The sequence below is a fragment of the Pseudophryne corroboree genome, chromosome 2, assembly GCF_028390025.1.
Source record: "Pseudophryne corroboree isolate aPseCor3 chromosome 2, aPseCor3.hap2, whole genome shotgun sequence".
NCBI lineage: Eukaryota > Metazoa > Chordata > Amphibia > Anura > Myobatrachidae > Pseudophryne > Pseudophryne corroboree.
Window position 1 is genome coordinate 407,443,870 of NC_086445.1, and position 22,662 is coordinate 407,466,531.

At 44.3% G+C, this 22,662-nt stretch overlaps 1 protein-coding gene across 2 annotated transcripts in view; it reads right to left on the reverse strand.

The window, feature by feature from the left end:
- Positions 1-274: 274 nt before the first annotated feature.
- Positions 275-22,662, reverse strand: part of LOC135023902 (sodium/hydrogen exchanger 2-like) — a 148,554-nt gene continuing 126,166 nt past the window's right edge. For both annotated transcript variants that reach the window (XM_063953426.1, XM_063953427.1), the window contains exons 8-12: positions 21,238-21,396; positions 17,480-17,576; positions 11,054-11,188; positions 4,091-4,181; positions 275-2,311 (exon numbers count right to left, since the gene is read on the reverse strand). In XM_063953426.1, coding sequence (XP_063809496.1) covers positions 1,947-2,311; positions 4,091-4,181; positions 11,054-11,188; positions 17,480-17,576; positions 21,238-21,396 — 847 coding nt within the window. In that variant the 3' untranslated portion in view covers positions 275-1,946. The remainder of the gene's footprint in view (positions 2,312-4,090; positions 4,182-11,053; positions 11,189-17,479; positions 17,577-21,237; positions 21,397-22,662) is intronic.

The following is a 22,662-nucleotide window of genomic DNA, read 5'->3' on the forward strand; positions in this document are numbered from 1 at the left end:
CAAGCTAGCTGCAAGCAGGTAGGTTCGCTTCTCTCCCCTAAGTCCCTCGTAGCAGTGAGTCTGTTGCCAGCAGATCTCACTGAAAATAAAAAACCTAATAAATACTTTCTTTACTAGGAGCTCAGGAGAGCCCCTAGTGTGCAACCAGCTCGAGCCGGGCACATATTCTAACTGAGGTCTGGAGGAGGGGCATAGAGGGAGGAGCCAGTGCACACCAGTAGTCCTAATTCTTTCTTAGAGTGCCCAGTCTCCTGCGGAGCCCGTCTATTCCCCATGGTCCTTACGGAGTTCCCAGCATCCACTAGGACGTCAGAGAAAAGAATTTTATTTTGTATACTGCTTCACAACATAAGGTGTGTGCCAGTGTACCTGCTTATTCGTTATTAGAATACGCCTACTCTGCCCAACTCCTCCTCACAGCCGGTGCACATTAGAATATGCCTACTCTGCCCAGCTCCTCCTCATAGCCAGTGCACATTGCAGCTGTTAGCAAGTGCCACAATCTCACTCCAGAAATCCCCTATGCCTTGTTGAAAATCTCCATTCACTTACTGTATGCAAGTAAAGGTGCACAATAGGTCCTCGGCAGACGTGACCATGTTGTGCTTTGTGAATGGTCTACACCAGTGGTTCTCAAACTTGGTCCTCAGGACCCCACATGGTTCTTGTTTTTCGTGTCACCCATCAGGTGACCTATCTATCGCCAACTGTCACATTTTAAAAATCTATAGGTGACCTACAAAACATGAACCGTGTGGGGTCCTGAGGACCGAGTTTGAGAACCTGTGGTCTACACCTTTGTATTTTACTGCATAGTCACAGGAAATAAACCATGCTGGCAAAAGGTATCCATTTAAAGGGATAACTACATTTATTACACTTATCCATCATTGTAGCATTACTGTATAAAATAAATAGTCTTTTATGAGTACTGGATAGATGAATATTGCAAGTGGAGCAGGTTAGTTAGTGTTTATTATAGAAAATATGCACTGAATTTCAGCCATACACATTAGAATTTAATACATCTTTTTCTTTACACACACTACATTGTAATAAATATCATTCTAAAATCAAAATCTATCTTAAAGCATGTATGATTATCTTTGTGCAGAAGAACTTCATTCGTCAAATGTAATCATGACCAATATTATAAAACAGTATATATTGCTAGCAGGTTAAAAGACAATAAGTGCATGACATAGGTTCCACAAATGAAATTGACACTCTATAAGAATTGCTTGAAGACTCAACATACATACAGTAGGTTGTCTTGCAAATCTCACTGCAATTGATCATGATACAGGGTTTCCCTGGCCCTGAAATAACAGACAACCGAACGTGTGTTACTCCACAAAGTGCAAGGCATTCATGTTACTACTAAACTAATTCTGACTGACATCATGCTGGAGTAGAAAATATGTATGTTTGGGTCCAAATTACTTCATAGAGACAACTTGTATGAAAGCAGAGATATCAGTAGTAGGAGACATCTAAACTGAAGTCACTTGAAAACAATCTCGGGTATCACACCTGAACTTTCCAGCCTGCAGATTCTCAGGATGTGACTTCCAATAAATCAGTGCAATGTATAGTACTGTAAGTTGCTGTTTATAATTTAAAAAAAAAGTAAAAGTGATTCAGCTTTCACGTTTTGCCTCATAATGTACTATATTAAATTATTAAATATAGAAACAGTGTAATAAATTACTGCTAAGGAGTGTATCTAACACAGTGTTATGGAAAGTCTGTGCTCATTAGAATCTGTCCAGCCCATTCAGTCATGGATCATAGGGAAACATTTGAAAAAGCACAAATACACTTTCCTTACGTACAGCCCCGCTGGACTCGAAATACAGGACAAATGGTAAAGCCTCAGTTTGCAGATGGCTGCATGTCCTGTAAGGTGTGCTTTTGATGTAGTTGATAAAACCGTCTGGATTTCACTACTTTGGTGCTCGGGAGTGAGTTCTTTTTTCTCTATATCTCTGTTTTTGACTCTCAGCTTCAGAGGCATGCCTAACTCTTGGTGGTGGTACTGGTGCAGCGTTTTCTCCAGATGGCTCTCTGTCTTCTCTTAAAGTGCCAAACCTTGCCTTAGATAAGAGGGGCTCCCGAAGTTCTCTCTGCAGGGGAGATTTGTCTACTGCACTGGAGTCCTGAATATTGCCATGTAGTCTTTCATCTGTCCACTCAAGTCCGCTGATGTATGGAGCACGTTTTTGCCTCTCCTTCCGCAAGATCTCTGCAGCTCTGGGGAAGAAATTCAACTCTTGGCTGGAGTTACCAGCATCAGAGTCACTGTCACCTACTGCACAACACAAAAACATAGAACCAATAGTAGGAAAAGGATGTCAATGTCACTGACGTCATTTTGACCGACAAAAGATAACAGGATTTCCAAAACACTGATATTACTAGTAAGCCGGAATTTAAAATGCTATACTGTTGTCTAGGAATCTACTCTACTCAGAAAACAGCATTCTCTTTTTATTGGAACTAACATTATTTAAATCATGCCTATAATAGTGTATGCATTTCCATGGACTAGCAATTTCTGTCTCAATGGAATATAAAAAATGACCTACGTTTCATATAAGCCATTAGTCCCAGACTTGCTATTATGGCCCTCATTCCGAGTTGTTCGCTCGCTAGCTGCTTTTAGCAGCATTGCACACGCTAAGCCGCCGCCCTCTGGGAGTGTATCTTAGCATAGCAGAATTGCGAACGAAAGATTAGTAGAATTGTGAATAGAAAATTCTTAGCAGTTTCTGAGTAGCTCCAGACTTACTCTGCCATTGCGATCAGTTCAGTCAGTTTCATTCCTGGTTTGACGTCACAAACACACCCAGCGTTCGCCCAGACACTCCCCCGTTTCTTCAGACACTCCCACGTTTTTCCCAGAAACGCCAGCGTTTTTTCGCACACTCCCATAAAACGGCCAGTTTCCGCCCAGAAACACCCACTTCCTGTCAATCACAGTACGATCACCAGAACGATGAAAAATCCTCGTAATGCCGTGAGTAAAATACCTAACTTTTGAGTAAAATAACTAAGCGCATGCGCTCTGCGAACCTTGCGCATGCGCAGTAAGCGACTAATCGCAATATAGCGAAAATCGGCAACGAGCGAACAACTCGGAATGACCCCCTATATGTATTAGTTTTATCTTACACTCCCATCTGCTTTATGGAATTACTAAGGGACTGGCACATTCAGGAGGCATCGCCATAGTAATAAAATATTATAATACTTTGGTATTATGGTTTTATGTGCCATTCACAAAGTTTAATTTTCGTTTGCTGTTCACTGATCCAGTAGTAGCTAATACAGTCATACAGTCTAATCTACAGCACTGCACTATGTGATCGCATTTCACAGCCTGGAAGTGTATAAATGATGTGCATTTGCTCACTCACTAAAGCAGTCAAGATAGCAAGATATATTGGGGGTAATTCAGAGTTGATCGCAGCAGCAAATTTGTTAGCAGTTGGGCAAAACAATGGGGGTAATTCCAAGTTGATCGCAGCAGGATTTTTGTTAGCAATTGGGCAAAACCATGTGCACTGCAGGGGAGGCAGATATAACATGTGCAGAGAGAGTTAGATTTGGGTGGGGTGTGTTCAATCTGCAATCTAATTTGCAGTGTAAAAATAAAGCAGCCAGTATTTACCCTGCACAGAAATAAAATAACCCACCCAAATCTAACTCTTTCTGCACATGTTATATCTGCCTCCCCTGCAGTGCACATGGTTTTGCCCAATTGCTATCAAAAATCCTGCTGCGATCATCTTGGAATTACCCCCAATGTGCACTGCAGGTGTGGCAGATATAACATGTGCAGAGAGAGTTAGATTTGGGTGGGTTATTTTGTTTCTGTGCAGGGTAAGTACTGGCTGCTTTATTTTTACACTGCAATTTAGATTGCAGATTGAACACACCCCACCCAAATCTAACTCTCTCTGCACATGTTATATCTGCCCCCCCCCCCTCCCCTGCACTGCACATGGTAGTGACCAGCTGCGAACAAATTTTCTGCTGTGATCAACTCTGAATTAGGCCCCTTGTCATTGACTCTTACATGTCTCACCTTTGAAAGGAGCTGCATTCTTTTGTCTTTGTCCTTCAGAGAGGTTCGTATGCCCAGGAAGAGACAAATACCGTGCTTGGTGGGCAGTGGCCTAGGCAACAAAAATGCACAGGATAGTTCTAGGTGATCTACAACTGGCAGCACCATCTCCACATTATACACTGATCAACAGAATAGATGTGAGAAAATGTAAGACTAGGCTGGTAGGGAAGGTAAAATATGCCATGAGGGTATAGACTCGCTTACATCACAGATGGTGATTTACTAACTGCTAACAGTGACAAAATGCAGCACATCTCATTTTGCACATATACTGTACTATATGTCTATTTTTCCCCACCAACTAGTACAGATATGTCTTCATACATTTTTGCTGCAGTCACGCCAGGTCGCATGAGAATCTTCTAGTATTGGCTGTATTTTTTTCTTCTTTTTTTTTTTTTTTTACCGAAAATGCATCTTATTCACAGTGCAAGGTGACTAGGACGGACAAGGAGACTATGCTGATTAATATAATATTTGACACCTGCATATCTGTGTGCGACTAAGTCTCTGAATCTGTATACAAAGTGCTACAATGTAGCAGCTACAGCTTTTTTTCAATACAAGTTCTGTTCCACTTCATATACAGACCCAGTGGTAGATGTATGACCCTGTTATGGTGGAGAAATAGGGTTCACTATGATATGCCGACGGTCGGGCTCCCGGCGACCAGCATACCTGCGCCGGGAGCTTGACCGCCGGCATATCCAACAGTGTGGCGAGCGCAAATGAGCCCCTTGCGGGCTCGCTGCGCTCGCCACGCTACGGGCACGGTGGCGCGCACACTATTTTATTCTCCCTCCAGGGGGGTCGTGGACCCCCACGAGGGAGAATAAGTGTCGGTATGCCGGCTGTCGGGCTCCCGGCGCCAGTATGCTGGTCGCCGGGAGCCCGACCGCCGGCATACTGAAGACCACCCGGAGAAATACTGTAGCATCAGCACATGTTATGTGCACTGATACTGCTTCTCTCCCATGTATGACTGCGGCGATGTGTGTTAAATGACAGGGGAATGTATGAACTGACCATTCTGACACCTGCAGCTATCATTTTGACAGCTGCAGGTGTCGTTGTCCATTCACCACAGCCAGGGACAGCTCTGTCTCTGGCTGCGGCGGTTGCTGGCTCCGGGCTGCATATGAGATCTCGCAAGGCTTGCAAGATCTTGTGCATACTCAGTAAACTGGTGGGGAGGAGAGAGACACAGCAGGGTTTGCCGGAGGGGAGAGTTTTCACTCGCCTGCTCTGGCATCTGAGATATTAATGTATCTTGTCACTATCTCCTCCTGCTTCACCTCGGTAAAGAGGCGAAGCAGAAAACGTTATACACACACGATATGTGTCATTTTCAGGGACCTCACTTTACCCTGCTCTGTGCAGAAGGACCCTACGCTCTAACTATTGGTCAGAGCACAGTAATTCAACAGGGTTCAGTATGGTATGCTGGCGGTCGGGCTCCCGGCGACCAGCATACCGGCGCCGGGAGCCCGACCGCCGGCTTACCGACAGCGTGGCGAGCGCAAATGAGCCCCTTGCGGGCTCACTGTGCTCACCACGCTACGGGCATGGTGGTGCGCTACGCGTGCCACGCTATTTTATTCTCCCACCAGGGGGGTCGTGGACCTCCACGAGGGAGAATAAGTGTCGGTATGCCGGCTGTCGGCATTCCGGCGCCGGAATACTGTGCGCCGGGATCCCGTCAGTCGTCATACTGAAGACCACCCATTCAACACACTCGGCTGCCACTACCTGTGATAAAATTAAAAAAGGGGGTCATGGGTCCCCAAACACCTTTATATAGCAATTGCGCAGATTCACCAACACAGACATCCATGAAGTGTTGTTTTGTGCATGTTGTTTCAGCAATTAATAACAGGTTATAGCATAGTCTTGCTGTCTCACAATCTCTACATAGGTTTGGGTTATGGGCGCATATATGACTTAACTAACGAAGAAAAACTTTATATCCAAAAATGCAGGGCTTCAGAAATTATGGGGCCCGGGACTGGCAAAATAGGCAGGGCCCCCCTCTCCCCAAAAAAATAAATAATAATAATAATAATGAAATAAAATATTATATATATATATATATATATATATATATATATCCACAAAGAAGGAGTGGCACTCGTGGGACTTCAGTCAAACAACAAAGGACACAGCGGTCACTAGTTGGGTCTAATCGACGTTTCGATAATTTAATATCGTCTTCAGGATAAACAAAGTGCATACAAGACAACATTTATATACCTACTCACCACCCCTGATGTATCCACGCCATCGCTGCGGGCGCCGGGTCCTCGGACGACAGTAAAACTCCGTCGCGCACTTCCTGTGCGCCCGGACGCTCGAGCGGTTGCCTGGAGACCAAAAACATCATGTGACATCAACAAATAACAAATGGCATCGGGTAATGCAGGAGCGCGTGTATCTAACATAGATACACGTACAGGGACAACAAGTTAATAGTTACACATGCAAATGCTGAAAACACAACATATATACAAAATAGCAAAATTGTATAAGTACCTGCTGGAGACATATACTGTGTACAAAATTGTAAACTAGCACAAATTGGGCTAGAGGCGTCAAAAAAACATAGATATTGCACAAACCAGGATCAATGGTAACTCATAATGCTGCAGAAAAAAAGGGCAAATGCTTCCTAAGTAAGTAGCGTTACTGATCATCCACGTAGGGATTCATGAGTCCAGAAACATCATGGAGCTAGACTAGACGCCTCAAATCTAATTATAGCAGGAAAATTATAAGAAAAATGGAAATGTTTTCTGGGAGAGTACATGTAAACTCACAGAAAATAATTCACAAAAAGCACAATATACTTCACAAAAAGCAATTCAGGGGAAGATTCTCATTGAGCCCTTTAGGTGCAATAGTATTCAGGCGGTATATCCACCTGGCTTCTCTCTGAAGTAGGGCCTTGCCCCTATCACCCCCCCTAAGGCGTTTAGGTTCAGTATCAATGATTTTGTATCGCAGTGTGGTAAGACCATGTCCTAATAATTTGAAGTGTCGGGCAACAGGTTGATTTGATCCACTGCTGGCCCCTTCTAAGGCATGTCTAATGGCCGACCTGTGAAGTGCCATGCGCTCTTTAAACATCCTAGTGGTCTTCCCCACATATAGGAGACCACAGGGGCATCTCATAATGTACACCACATAGGTACTGGTACATGTCAGTACATGGCGTATGGCGATCCGTTCCCCCGAATGTGGATGGGCGAAGGAATCACCATACTCCATGAAACTGCACGTAGTGCAGCCAGTACATCTATAACAACCCGCCTTTCTCGTGAGGAAGGTAATCGGCCCAACTTTTTTGGTATTGGAGACATCGTTCTTAACAAGCCAGTCTTTGAGATTCCTATTCCTAGTATAGCTGGCTAACACTTTGGTATTTTTGAGCATACTCAATTCGGGATCTGTTGTCACCACCGGCCAAAGGTTCTTCACGGTCTTCGCTATACATGGACTGACTGGACAATATTGTTGAACGAACGGGATACAGTCACCAAGCCGTTTTTGACGGTCCCCAGATGGAGTCAGAGTTCTAGAACGTGGAATGGCCAGCGCTCTTTCTTTGGCTTTCACCAAGTCCACGTATTTGTATCCCCTGAGCATGAATTGCTTCATCATGTCCTCAATCTCTCGTTCAGTATTGGCTATATCATCTGATATACGGTGTATCCGCAAGAATTGTGAGAAGGGTAGGCCCCTCTTTGTGGAATTGGGATGTTGGCTGCTGGCATGCAAAATCGTATTGCGATCCGTGGCCTTCTTGTACAATGAAGTACAGATTTTGCCATTCAACACAGAGATTTGGACATCCAGATAATTCACAGACTGTGTGCTCATGTGGTACGTGAATTTGATGGTGCTTTCCATGGTGTTGATGGCTGTCATTAGGATCTTGAAGTCCTGCTCTGTCCCTGTCCATATCAGGAACAGGTCGTCAATGTAACGTACGAAGAACGGAATTTTAGCTGCAATATTGGTATCACTGCGTTCCACCTCAAACATGTAAGTATTTGCAAAGGCAGGGGCCACACAGGACCCCATCGCACAGCCTTGTTGCTGGACGTACCACCGCGAGTCGAACAGAAAATAATAAGCAGAAAAACAAGACCACGAAGCCAAAGAAAAAATAATTTTCAATTTGTCCAGCAGAGTCCTTTCGCAGGAGGAGGAGAAACTACTGAACAAGGGCTTGTCGTTTATACCTTCCTCCTCATTTAATGAGTTCCAATGGAAGCTTGATTCCTACCGCTTCAATAGGAAACTCAGACTACGCGAACACTTTGGTCCCTCTGAAACTACCTCCCTGATAGCCCCGAACCCTCTTCAAAAAATCAAAGGTGCCTCCAAATTCACGTACCACATGAGCACACAGTCTGTGAATTATCTGGATGTCCAAATCTCTGTGTTGAATGGCAAAATCTGTACTTCATTGTACAAGAAGGCCACGGATCGCAATACGATTTTGCATGCCAGCAGCCAACATCCCAATTCCACAAAGAGGGGCCTACCCTTCTCACAATTCTTGCGGATACACCGTATATCAGATGATATAGCCAATACTGAACGAGAGATTGAGGACATGATGAAGCAATTCATGCTCAGGGGATACAAATACGTGGACTTGGTGAAAGCCAAAGAAAGAGCGCTGGCCATTCCACGTTCTAGAACTCTGACTCCATCTGGGGACCGTCAAAATCGGCTTGGTGACTGTATCCCGTTCGTTCAACAATATTGTCCAGTCAGTCCATGTATAGCGAAGACCGTGAAGAACCTTTGGCCGGTGGTGACAACAGATCCCGAATTGAGTATGCTCAAAAATACCAAAGTGTTAGCCAGCTATACTAGGAATAGGAATCTCAAAGACTGACTTGTTAAGAACGATGTCTCCAATACCAAAAAAGTTGGGCCGATTACCTTCCTCACGAGAAAGGCGGGTTGTTATAGATGTACTGGCTGCACTACGTGCAGTTTCATGGAGTATGGTGATTCCTTCGCCCATCCACATTCGGGGGAACGGATCGCCATACGCCATGTACTGACATGTACCAGTACCTATGTGGTGTACATTATGAGATGCCCCTGTGGTCTCCTATATGTGGGGAAGACCACTAGGATGTTTAAAGATCGCATGGCACTTCACAGGTCGGCCATTAGACATGCCTTAGAAGGGGCCAGCAGTGGATCAAATAAACCTGTTGCCCGACACTTCAAATTATTAGGACATGGTCTTACCACACTGCGATACAAAATCATTGATACTGAACCTAAACGCCTTAGGGGGGGTGATAGGGGCAAGGCCCTACTTCAGAGAGAAGCCAGGTGGATATACCGCCTGAATACTATTGCACCTAAAGGGCTCAATGAGAATCTTCCCCTGAATTGCTTTTTGTGAAGTATATTGTGCTTTTTGTGAATTATTTTCTGTGAGTTTACATGTACTCTCCCAGAAAAAAATTCAATTTTTCTTATAATTTTCCTGCTATAATTAGATTTGAGGCGTCTAGTCTAGCTCCATGATGTTTCTGGACTCATGAATCCCTACGTGGATGATCAGTAACGCTACTTACTTAGGAAGCATTTGCCCTTTTTTTCTGCAGCATTATGAGTTACCATTGATCCTGGTTTGTGCAATATCTATGTTTTTTTGACGCCTCTAGCCCAATTTGTGCTAGTTTACAATTTTGTACACAGTATATGTCTCCAGCAGGTACTTATACAATTTTGCTATTTTGTATATATGTTGTGTTTTCAGCATTTGCATGTGTAACTATTAACTTGTTGTCCCTGTACGTGTATCTATGTTAGATACACGCGCTCCTGCATTACCCGATGCCATTTGTTATTTGTTGATGTCACATGATGTTTTTGGTCTCCAGGCAACCGCTCGAGCGTCCGGGCGCACAGGAAGTGCGCGACAGAGTTTTACTGTCGTCCGAGGACCCGGCGCCCGCAGCGATGGCGTGGATACATCAGGGGTGGTGAGTAGGTATATAAATGTTGTCTTGTATGCACTTTGTTTATCCTGAAGACGATATTAAATTATCGAAACGTCGATTAGACCCAACTAGTGACCGCTGTGTCCTTTGTTGTTTGACTGAAGTCCCACGAGTGCCACTCCTTCTTTGTGGATATACATGGTCCTTGGATCACTTGAGGAGGCACCGGGGCAATTGTGTTTGTGTTTGAGAGTGCCGGTCCCCACATCGTACTATATATATATATATATATATATATATATATAAATAAAATAAAAAAATTTTTGTGTCCCCATACTTTTGTCCCCAGCACCATATTATGCACCACACTGTAATGCCCCACACAGTAATGCCCCAATACCTGCCTCACTGGGGTACTGCTTGTTGTCAGGGGTTCTTCCAAGCACAGATTCTCCAAAGTCTGAACCCAGAACAATAGGTGGTCATACAGTGCATCCGGAAAGTATTCACAGTGCTTCACTTTTTCCACAACTTCTTATGTTACAGCCTTATTCCAAAATGGAATAAATTAATTTTTCCCTCAAAATTCTACACACAATAGCCCATAATAACAACGTGAAAAAAGTTTTTTTGTGAATACTTTCTGAATGCACTGTATGTTTTGCCCCTCCATAAATATTCCTTAAAAGTCACGAACCTTAGAAGATATGCAACTAACACAGCTCTTTTAACACATAAATACTAAACACTGCTTTTAAACTGTGTGTGTTTTCTAATTTTACTATGGGTTCTTACACTGCTATTAGATATGTGTTTGGTATTGTCTTCTTGAAGATGTTTTTTTTTTTCTTGGCTAAATGCTTTGGGTGAAAGGCCTAATTCCTGCATATGACTATCCCTTGGTATACAAACACACCTAGAAATAAAAACAGAAAAATAAATGTACCGCTCTGTTCCTTGTTATTAGGCTATTATGCTTCTTTAAACTCTCTCTCATGCTGTGCCTCCGACGAATCAGTATTTCCTTTGCTTGTTTTTCATTGGTCCCGCTTGCAAGATTGTGTCTGTTATAGGAGAGAGTCTGGAATAAGAAAAACAAGTATCAGACTGCAGCTGAAATGCTACAATTTATTCAGTCAAAAATGCTACAATGTGTCATAGGATGTAGGGTAGCGCCAGTCCACTATCAATGACATACTGTACTATCTTCTGCTAATCAGGGCCGGTGCAAGGTTTCTCAGCACCCTAGGCAAATCTTCAGCTGACTCCCCCCCATACCCGGACCCTCAGGTAAAAGAGTGCGAAGTCGGCATCTTATAAGTGTCACTTACAATATATATATATATATATATATACACATTAATGTTTTGCCATGCTATTTTGGCCATCTACAGCCAGCTGACACCTCTCAGGCACTAGAGAGGCGCTGCAAATCTCCTGCCGGTCACATGAATGACAGCCAGCTGAGGTGCGAGGCACTGAGTGTGGTTGTCCTTCTGGCTGATGCTGTGGCTCTGGTGAGGGTGGAAAGCGGGCGGATATTGCCCTTTAAAATGCACTCGTGCACGGGGTAGAGATTGCCAGGCTTGGACTCCCTGTCGCTGGTGCCTGTCAGGGCCGGCTGGGAGGGGGGGCAGATCATCTGGTGTTTGACAAAGCCCTTGCCACCCCGGGTGCAGTCGTGGCCTCCTCCTTGGAGTCCAACAGCTCCCCGCAAGGCTCCCCGCAAGTCATTGGGTTGAGGGAAGGAGGGAAAGAGCATCGCAGGAGGGGGTGGGAATGAGGGGTGGCGGGGGGGTGAGGGGCAGACAGGCACCGGACATGCGGCTTCAGATAGATATATATATATGTATATATGATGTATGCAGTCTAATATATTTATGCACACAGGTAAATAATCAATATGCCACTCTGATCCGCCAATATGCTGCAAAACATAGCCTGCAATCTAGGGAGGGGGGGGGGGGGGGGGGGGCGGCTGTTAACATAGGAGAGCCTGCAATCTTGAAGGGGGGGGGGGGGATAGTAATGTGCTGGAGTCTGCACTCATGGTGGGGGTGGCGCCGGAACTGAGTATAAGATGTAATACTTAAAAACCATTATCTAAAATTAATATTGGATGAAATACAGTAAGATAAAAAAAAAGATCAAATGGGTACCAGGCAAATAACCTAAATAACAGTGCCCATGTATCTCTAATCTTAAATAAATGCCACAATAGGAATAAGTTATTCAATACAATACTATAGAATTTTCATTATAAGTTCAGGTTTCAAGGAGAATCTGCAACTTACCAATAAATTAAACTCCTTTTACTCCAGCAACAATTTAACTTTATAAATAACTTATAGATGCTTAGTTCATGTTTTATGGGACCATGATTTCCTCTGTATTCAGGTGTAGCCATGTTAGAAGTTATAACACCCGCACGGTTATAACACCCGCACGGTTAAACTGCTCCAAGCAGCATTATTCCCAAAACAACACAGATGAGTGTTCCAAAGCACACATCTGTGTTGTTTTGGGAATAAGTTATACAAAATGTACTGAAACAAACAAGACACCCCTGGTAGGGAGCACTCTTATCTGAAGCAGAAATTGATTGACAATGTATAATTATCTTAGATAAAATTTTAATTTTTATTAGGTATGCCTTAAAAAAGATTTTTCAGTTAACATAACACATGTATATTTAAAAAGAAAGAATTGTGATCATGTGTGAAAATATGTAATAATAGTAGTTATAGTGTTACCTGATTTTAACTATTCAGAAATATGTTAGCGCAATCACCCCCCTATATATGGAATGCGTGATCCCTTAGAAAAAGAAATTATTCTATTCTAAAGTGACCATCATCTTGTTGATATTGTAGCCCATATCTGATGTCCCAGGGCAAAATGTTTGAATCGTAGGTCACGAGTTCAAAAATATAGATTGTTAGTTTTGGTAAAATCCCCTAAAAGGAGGTATGAGGCACTTGTGCCTTAGATGCTGCTTTCTCCTAAATGAGCAGAAAACATCTATATCAGGTAGTCATGTAGTAAATATAATTACATCCAAAACAAATTGAATAATTTAAATCCTGCAATGGAGGTATGAGGCACCAGTGCCTCAAAATAGCAATATATGCCTTATGTACACATTCCTCCTAACCAAACGATGAATGTTATATCAAAATAGCAATAGATTCAAGTATATCTCTTAAATAGTAGATACTCTTATCTAGGGTACAGTTTAAGTGCCCAATTTCTGGGTTCCCAACCTTTTTTAGTCACCATTAAATAGTTGTAATTATTTTAACATGATCCTAATGAAAAAGTATAGCAGGGAATAATGGTGGCTAGGATGCAGGTGTAACCCCCCTTCTGCTGTTCTCCCGTCTTGCCTAAGTGGTATAGGACGAGGAATGAGAGAGGATGGGTTCCCCCAACCTAGCCAGGAGAAAGAAAGAGGAGGTATCAAGCAATGAGACTGAGGCAACTACCCTTTGATGTCTGATATCAGGTAGCGCAAAGGGTTAGGTTGCATTCCTGTCTCCTATGCGGTACACTCCTGAGTGAGAAGGAGAAACACAAATGACAGTCTGCACGTGATGTTATTTTTATACTGTACAAATTTCACGGAAAATAAATAACAATATGGGCGGTAAGAATCTCACCCCCTTTCCCCTATCTGTATATAATCAGATCAATACATAATGCAAGCAGGGAGAATAAGATGATACATAGCTGCCTACCTGACCCTCTCCATGAGGGAGAAAATGCTCTGTTCCTGGACTTTCCTGGTAATGTACGATTGCCATCACCTGTGGTGAGCTAGTTAATTGATAAGAAAGGTGTTTCACCACAGGTGATGGCAATCATACATTACCAGGAAAGTCCAGGAACAGAGCATTTTCTCCCTAATGGAGAGGGGCAGGTAGGCAAGTATGAGATATCTTGCTATTTTCCTGCCCTCAAAAATTTATAAGGGCAACAATGAAATGACAAGTAAGGGTGTTATCCCCTTACTGTGGGCCACAAACAATCTACTCTGTACCTAATATAAAGAGAATTTATCCTGTATAATAATAGTGGGTATTTGAACAGAGGCACAGAGATAATTGAGTGGCAATAGGATAAAGATATTACCCCCTTTCCACAGTCTATGTATGGTCAAATCAATACGTAGTATAAACAAATAAGATGTATTGATACAGTGTTATTGATACATGTATTGATACACTGTTATTCGCTGCTATCCAACATTCACAGAAAAGATTTAGAAAGTAACAATAAAGTAACAGATGAGAACCTTCTCCCCTTGCTTCAAACTCCATGCAGTATTCTCTCTATATAACTTGGACAGGATTAATCCTGTATGATGGAAAATAATTGAACAAACAGGTGTGAAGCAATTAGGGAGGACATTGGGAAGGAACAGTTAATAACACGCTGGAGGGGGGGGGAGTTAATAACATGCTGGAGCGGGGGGAGGGGGAGTTAATAACATGCTGGAGCGCGGGGGGGGGGGTTGTATTAATAACACGCTGGAGTCTGTCATGGGGTGGCTCAGTGGTTGGGAGTAACATGCTGGCGGCGCTTGCGGCGGGGGCATAAACTGCGGGAGTCTGCAATCGCGTAGGGGGCGGTGGGTGTCTAACATGCGGTACCCAGCTAGACTTACCCACAGAAGTCGGCTGATAGCAGTTGAGGGCCTGCGGCATCTCTGCTCCTCGTCTCTTATGGAAGAGGAGGGGCTCGGGTGAGTTAAGGGAATAATAAAGAAGTCATTCTTTCATCGGCAGTGTGCGGTGCCGCCCCCCAGTGGCCGGCGCTCATAGGCAGCTGCCTAAAGCTGCCTAATGGTAGCGCCGGCCCTGTTGCTAATCCTTGGCTTCATTCAAATGAATCTAAGGCTTCTGGTTCAGGATGTACCAAACCATGGGCACATTAGTAACGAAAAAAGTATCAATAATAGTAGTGTGTTGCCAGATTTGCTTTGGGGCCTGACTAGTATTGTGCCTGTAACAGCGCTTCTTCATTGGGGCCTCCAGCTGACCTAACCCATTTTTATTTCTAATCGTTTTTTACTACCAAAATTAATAAAGATCAGCAGCGGCTCCTACCTGGGTGGAGGAGGAGGGCTGCTACTGGCCATGATGCTGGGTCTAAGCTGCCTTGTCCCTGTTACCTGGTCCCCGCCGCCACCTGGATCCCGGCACCTGTACTATGTAGCAGGGCCGGCTCCAGGCACGTTCGACTAGAGCGGCCGCGCGGGGCGCCACCCTTTATGGGCGCCGCCATCTTTGTGCCTGGAGCCAGCCTGCAGTGCTGCCTGGCATAAACTTAAGTTGTTGTGTATGCGGCTGTGCGGCGCCGGCGTCTGACGTTAGACGCCGGTCAGCCGCGCACACAAGAGTTTAGAAGAGCCGCCCGTGTCCTCAGCGGCACTCCCCCTCCCGCCACAACCACAGGTATCGTGGATAGGGCTCTGTGTGGGGGCACTGTTGGGGCATATCTTTCACTGTGGGGCAATTATGTATCTGGAAATGTGGGGGCATGTATGTCTGCATTGTGGGGGTATATCTTTCACTGTGGGGGCGTTTATGTATCTGGCACTGTGGGGGTATATCTGCACTGTGGGGGCATTTATGTATCTGGCACTGTGGGGGCATTTATGTATCTGGAACTGTGGGGGCATTTTATGTATCTGGCACTGTGGGGGCATTTATGTATCTGGCACTGTGGGGGCATTTATGTATCTGGAACTGTGGGGGCATTTATGTATCTGGAACTGTGGGGGCATTTTATGTATCTGGCACTGTGGGGGCATTTATGTATCTGGCATTGTGGGGGCATTTCTGTATCTGGCACTGTAGGGGCATTTATGTAGGGACATATCTGGCACTGTGTGGCCATTTATGTATCTGGCATTGCTGGGGGGCATGTCATGTGTTACTGGCACTGCTGGGGGGCATGTCATGTGTAGCTGGCACGGTTGGGGAGCATATCATGTAGTGTTCCCGCTAGGTGTCTGTGGCTAGGCAATGTATCTAACATGCTCTGCCTGGCGCAAAGTGTCTAACGTGCTCTGCCTGGCGCAAAGTGTCTAACGTGCTCTGCCTGGCGCAAAGTGTCTAACGTGCTCTGCCTGGCGCAAAGTGTCTAACGTGCTCTGCCTGGCGAAAAGTGTCTAACGTGCTCTGCCTGGCGCAAAGTGTCTAGGAGGTTCTACCTGGTGCAGTGTGTATTAACTGCACTACTGTGTGGTGTAATGCGAATTGCCACTATTATGTGGCCACGCACCTTCCCCACGAAGCAACGCCCCTAAATTTTTGCTGCGCGCCTTCAGCGCGCACTGTCCATGCTTTACCATGTAGGTAAATGAGCACCAAGCATTACAGTATGTACATCATTTTGCCCTCCTAACTTAAAAATGTGCCCTCCCTGCCCTAAAAAGTGAACACTATCGTGTAGCTGGCACTGCTGGGGGGCATATTGTGTGTAGCTGGCACTGCTGGGGGGTATATCATGTCTATCTGGCACTGCACATTGTGTATCTGGCACTATACTGGAGACATTATGTGTATCTGACACTATACTGGAGACATTGTGTGTAAGGAACACTACTGTGGCTGTTATGTGTAAGGCTGCTAATTGTGTGCGTAGAGGGGGTGTGAAAACATATTTATTTATAGTCTAATAATATGAAGTCCTGAGGCCACGCCCACTTTCCAAGAGGCCACGCCCACTTTCCCTGGAGCGTGAGCGCATGGGGGGGGGGGGGGGGGGGCGCTTTTACATGTTTTCGCTCAGGGTGCTAGTAGGCCTGGAGCCGGCCCTGCTATGTAGTTCACAGACACCGGGACCCCGGCGCATATGCAATCCCCTGGCTTCTATGGACTGCATCGGCTGCAGTGTGTAGAAGCCGGCTAGGCCAGCTCTCTGATAATTGCTGCCCGTTCCGGCAGTCCTAGAGGGAGGAACCACCTCCCAATTAGACTGCCTTGTGTGTCTGTGACTGACAGGTAGGACTTCCATATGGGTTTTAGTTATGGGGGGGGCTGCAGTCCTGCAACCCATAGGTAAAAACCATCACCGATAAAGATACCTTTTCAACAGAAGAGGGCTAATAGCAGCTTGTTACACCTTAGAAAACAATGTCTAATAAACAAGTTACTTATTTATACTGTAGTATTTGCTTAGTTTCTGTTGCCAATTATGCCGTAAGTGCAAAAGTATATTAACATTTTTCATGACTGAACTAAGGGCCTAATTCATGTTTGTACACAAATGAAATTGCATATTGAGATTCTCTAGGCTACGGAGCTGATAATGTTAGCAAGTGCAGCTGTCACCCAGGAAGGAAAAGAGACGCCCAAAAACTTACCCGCTGACGTATCTGGTAAAGGTTCTTTGATAGCACATCTCGCATTTCATTAACTTCATTTGGAGAAAGAGGTTGCACTTTATTTTTTTCATATGTTCTGATTTATTAGAGATGAATACAATTAGTGAATTGACCACAACAACAATGTCAAATATATTTGAATTTCCTAGAAAGTGAAATAAGTTTATTCTTGGTTTAAAAAGCCATCATAAAATATATTGATATGGCCACTAACTACAGATAAAGCAGAGTTTATTGTAGCAAACACGCTCCATGGCACATGATTTGTTATTATAATTAACTCATGTATTCAGAATTAATGACATTTACAAATCTGAAGATGTTATAATTTTGCAGATATTCCTAAATGAATCCTTAGCCGTTTTGTGCACCATTTTCCTAATACAGTAATGACATACTGTATTAGGGGATGCAGTCAGTTTACCTCCAATCAAAATCCCGACGTTCAAAATCCCGACACCAATTGACCGATGGTCAAAATCCTGACAAGGTCAAAATCCTGACATGGACAAAATACCGACATTTAAAATACCGACAAGGTCAAAATACCGACATGTAAAATGCCGACAGGTCAAAATACCGACATGATTTTTTCATGATTTTTTTCATTGAAACCGACTTGTTCATACTTTACCATCCCAGTGGACCGGGAGGGGGAATATAATAGTGTGCCGAGCGCAGCGAGGCACCGTGCCCGAAGCCGCGAGCCATGCGAGGGGACGCGGTACACTTTATATGGTGTCCATGTTGACTTATGTCGACATACACACAAAAAACAAAAAAACTGCATGTCGGTATTTTGACCTGTCGGTATTTTGACCTGGTCTGTATTTTAAATGTCGGTATTTTGTCCATGTCGGGATTTTGACCTTGTCGGGATTTTGACCATCAATCAATTGGTGTCGGGATTTTGAACGTCGGTATTTTGATTGGAGGTATTTCATACCGATCCCCTGTATTAGTTAGCATTGAATTCCTTGCAGTTCATGGACTATGGGTTCAATATCAATGAAGCATCTTTCTACAACGAATGTACATGTTCTTCAGGTTCTCTGGTTTCTTCCAACCATCCAAAAACATGCTGGAAGGTTAACTGGGTTATGACTATATTGGCCTATTTTGTTAGAATATAGTTGGATTGGGATCATGGCCTAAGTTTATATTTAATTAGAAAATGTATAGTAGGTATGCCTAGTGTTATGTGTGTATTTGTGTGTGTTGTGTGCATGTCCCCAATCTTGCAAAGCTTCAAACAGGCACTCAAAACCCTCTTGTTCATCAAAGCATACCCTTCCGCCGCATAACCTAGTCTTGAGGCCGCTCTCTCAACCCCCTGCTTCATGCCTTGCCCATCTCGGATTTGCTTACTCATGTCACCTGTCTGTCTTCCCCCTCCTCCTAGGTTGTAAGCTCCTTGGAGCAGGACGCTTTTCAATACTGTTCTTACAGCCCTCTTGCCTGTAACTGTTCATATCTTCTAATGGCTGCCCGCCCCTAGTAGTACACCAATTACTTCCTTACATCTCAGCTGTATTGCGTACTGTGAATTGTGGAGCTAATTGTTACCTGTACTCTGTTTTAGTTTTTAAGTTACTGTAAGTTCTGAGTACCTTGTATTGTTCAAATGTGCGCCGTATGTACAGCGCTGTGAAACATGTGTGGTGCCTTATAAATAAAATGTAATAATAATAGAGTTAAGTGGTAGCAAATATAGCCAGAATTCAATTACATATACAATATATCCTTACAGAGATTCAGCAGCTCTCTCCACAATGTCAGCAACAGCAGCAATCCCCAGAGGCCGATATCTCAGGAAACAATAATATATTCAAAGGCACATTGGCGGATTAGGACATTTTTTATTTAACTTTTATTTTTATTGCAGCAATGCAGCTGCACGGCCACCACCAGGATGAGTCTGCTGTTGTTGATGGCCATCCCCCATGCAGCTGATTGATGTCAGCCCAGCTCCGCCTCCAACTTTACAGGATCAGCATTGCAATGGTTGGATGGCCCAGGAGGCAAGGACAAGGGCAGCCATCTATGGCTGCCTCTGCAGAAACATAGTCATGTACATGGCCGGCTGCGGGAGGTGACGGGCAGGCAGGATGCACTACGGGTCCCCGGCTGCTCTTTGCTAGCTCCGCCCCCTCGAGTTACTCTGCCACACATGCACTATCGCGACAGTCAGGGCAGACTGCAGTTTGCAAACTGCCGGGAAGAAAGCAAAAGTAAAGAAAGAAGGTAATTTTTCTATTGCTGGGTGAAAGGGGAAAGAGGTAGGGGGGTGGCAATATGTGCTGTGAGTTGATTATTAAAGGATGGAGATGGGGTACTCACTGTGAGGGGATTACTGAAAGGAGAGAGTGGATTCAGGGGGGTTGCTGTAACTAGACCTGTCCAACAGACGCATGCCCTGTCACCCACCACATCTGCCCCACTGACTCATGCCCCAACACGCACCACATCTGCCCTGCAGACTATCACCTTGTCACCAGCCACATCTACCACACAGACTTATACCCCGTCACCACCATTTGCCCTGCACATGCAGGACCTGCCACCAACCACACCTCTCCCCATGGACTGTCACCCACATCTGTCCCTGTCACACGGCATAGCTGTTGCCCTTTCAGACTCTCTCACTCTGTCACCCATCACACCTGTTCCATGGACTCTCATCCAGTCACCCACACCTGTTCTGCAGACTCTTTTACCCTGTCACCCGGCAGAACTGTCGCCCCTGCAGATTCTCTCACTCTGTCACCCATCACACCTGTTCCATGGACTCTCATCCAGTCACCCACACCTGTCCCTGCAGACTCTTTCACCCTGTCACCCGGCACAACTGTCCACCCTGCAAACTCTCTTGCCCTGTCACCTACCACACCTGTTCCATGGACTCTCATCCTGTCACCCACCACACCTATCTCTGCACCTGCATCTATCCCTGTTACCTCCACATCTGTCCCCACTTGCTCTATAACCCTGATACCCATCACATCGGCTCTCACCCGATCACCCAATAAATGTTGTAGTTTTTTCCTGTGTTTGTATTTTTCCCCATGGGGGCAAGTGTTGTTTTTTTTTAGTTTTGGGGGTCAGTGTGTTGTTGTTTTTTCTGTGTAGGCCAATGTATGTGGCTTTTTTTTTTCTGTCTAACCAAAATGAAGGCTTTTTTTTGTGGGTTCGGCATTCCCTGTGAGGCCACACCCACTTTCCTAGGAGCGCGTGTGCTTTTGGCCGGCATACATCACTTAAACCCCCCTGCCTTCCCTTATCATGGCGCTACCCCTGTTATTTTGTTCTGAACCCACCCCGCATAGGCATATTTATACATTTATAATAGGTGCAAGATGTACAGAGCACACAAGATCCTGAGTCCAGAGGCACCTGCACTGCACCCAGAGTATACTTACATTGTGCCAGGAAGCAGATCTCCCCTCTCTGCGGCACCATCTTCCCAGTGGGATTCAGGAAGATGGTGCAGTGCAGTGGAAGCAAAGATTGTGGCACTGGGCCAGAGCATTTTCTCTCTTTGTGGCATGCGCCATCTTCCCGAATATCACTGGGAAGATGGCACCATGAAGGAGGAGGGACCCCATTGCTGGCACAAGGTAATATGCCGAAGGGCTAGCGGGGAGCTGCTGCCGTATTGAAGAATATAAGCCCCTGAATATATAGAAATCTATTACACAGTAGATTGTATTTATTACAAAAGTATGTGCTGTACTTACCCTATTGAAGATAAAGATGGATTCCTACTTATACCAGTCTCTGCCATCTCGATAGCTTGCTTTATTTCCAGCTTTTTATATAAAGACACAATGCTTGATTTTGGCTCATTTTCTCTAATTAAAAGTTTACGCAAGTATTTTTCATCAAATTGTTTAAACCTATGTGAAACACATATATCCTTAATTAAGCAAAAGACACACATTAATGATATAAAATAATACTTTTTTGATACAACAGATATCAGAATACATGGTTGAGTTAATTACCTGTGAGTGTCGCTGAAACTAATCCTATGGAGGTGTGAGCAGGGAACAGCCTACTGTAACTGTGCTTATAAGCCGTCGGCAGCTTTGGTCTAATTGAATCAGCCCCTTAACTGGTTACAAGTACTGAATCATTTATCAGGAACCTTATTATCCAGAAAAAAATTAATAATTGCTGATGCTTAGTAATGATGGGCCTGATTCAGATTTGGACACTAAGCAGTAGCAACGTTTGTCGTAGCCATTACTGCAAAATTATGCTAACACTGCACCTGATGGGATGCCCATTAAGACGCCCACCGGCTGCACCTAAAATCTGTAATGGTGTGCACAAATGGACCATCAAGTGGACAGTAGCCGCACCATCAGTTTTCTGAGAAACCCTATAGTTGATCAGAATGTCCAATGGTATTTGGCTGCCGGTGTTGGTGCAGTCCATGACACCGGCATGCTCTTGACATGTTCACCGACACCCCTGCAGAATCAAGCAATTCGGCCTGTCACATCTCACGAATGCCTATCGGAACTACATGGATCTCCACGCAGATCCAATATGCATCCACCAACAGTGACCTTCTGGATGCATGTGCAGTGGGCCTAAGATGCACGCGGGTAAGTAAAACTTAAGGCGCTTGTGTCTGATGTTTTACTTGCGTCCACTCTAAATCAGGCCCTGTGTCATATACAGCAAATTATCACCAATCATTTCTTCCTATGGTCACTTTGAGGAGCACTGCTAATGTATAACATTTCCTGAGGGGAAGAATGCCTCGGACTAGTGTGAAAAAAATAGGTAATTTTTAAAGTATATTTTTGGTATAAATCTCCAAATGACAAGAAAAACCATATACAGTTACACTAAATCTCAAGCATTCCTGAAAATAGGTCCTCTAACTGCAGAAAAAAGTTAAATCTACTGACAGGTTTATTTTTTGTTTTTTTTAAAGAAGTTAATATCTACTCATATAAAAAACAATAATTTCAAACTCCTCCTACCCTCCAAAGGTGATTGGTGCAATTAATGTGGTATTACCAAACATGAAGTAATCCATAGTGACATGTTTAGAAGTCATCCCAGTGTATGGAACAATACTGAAGATTAAGTGCCAGTCCTGGAGTTCTCAAAAATATTGTGAGCTTGGATGGAGTGCAGAATAAAGA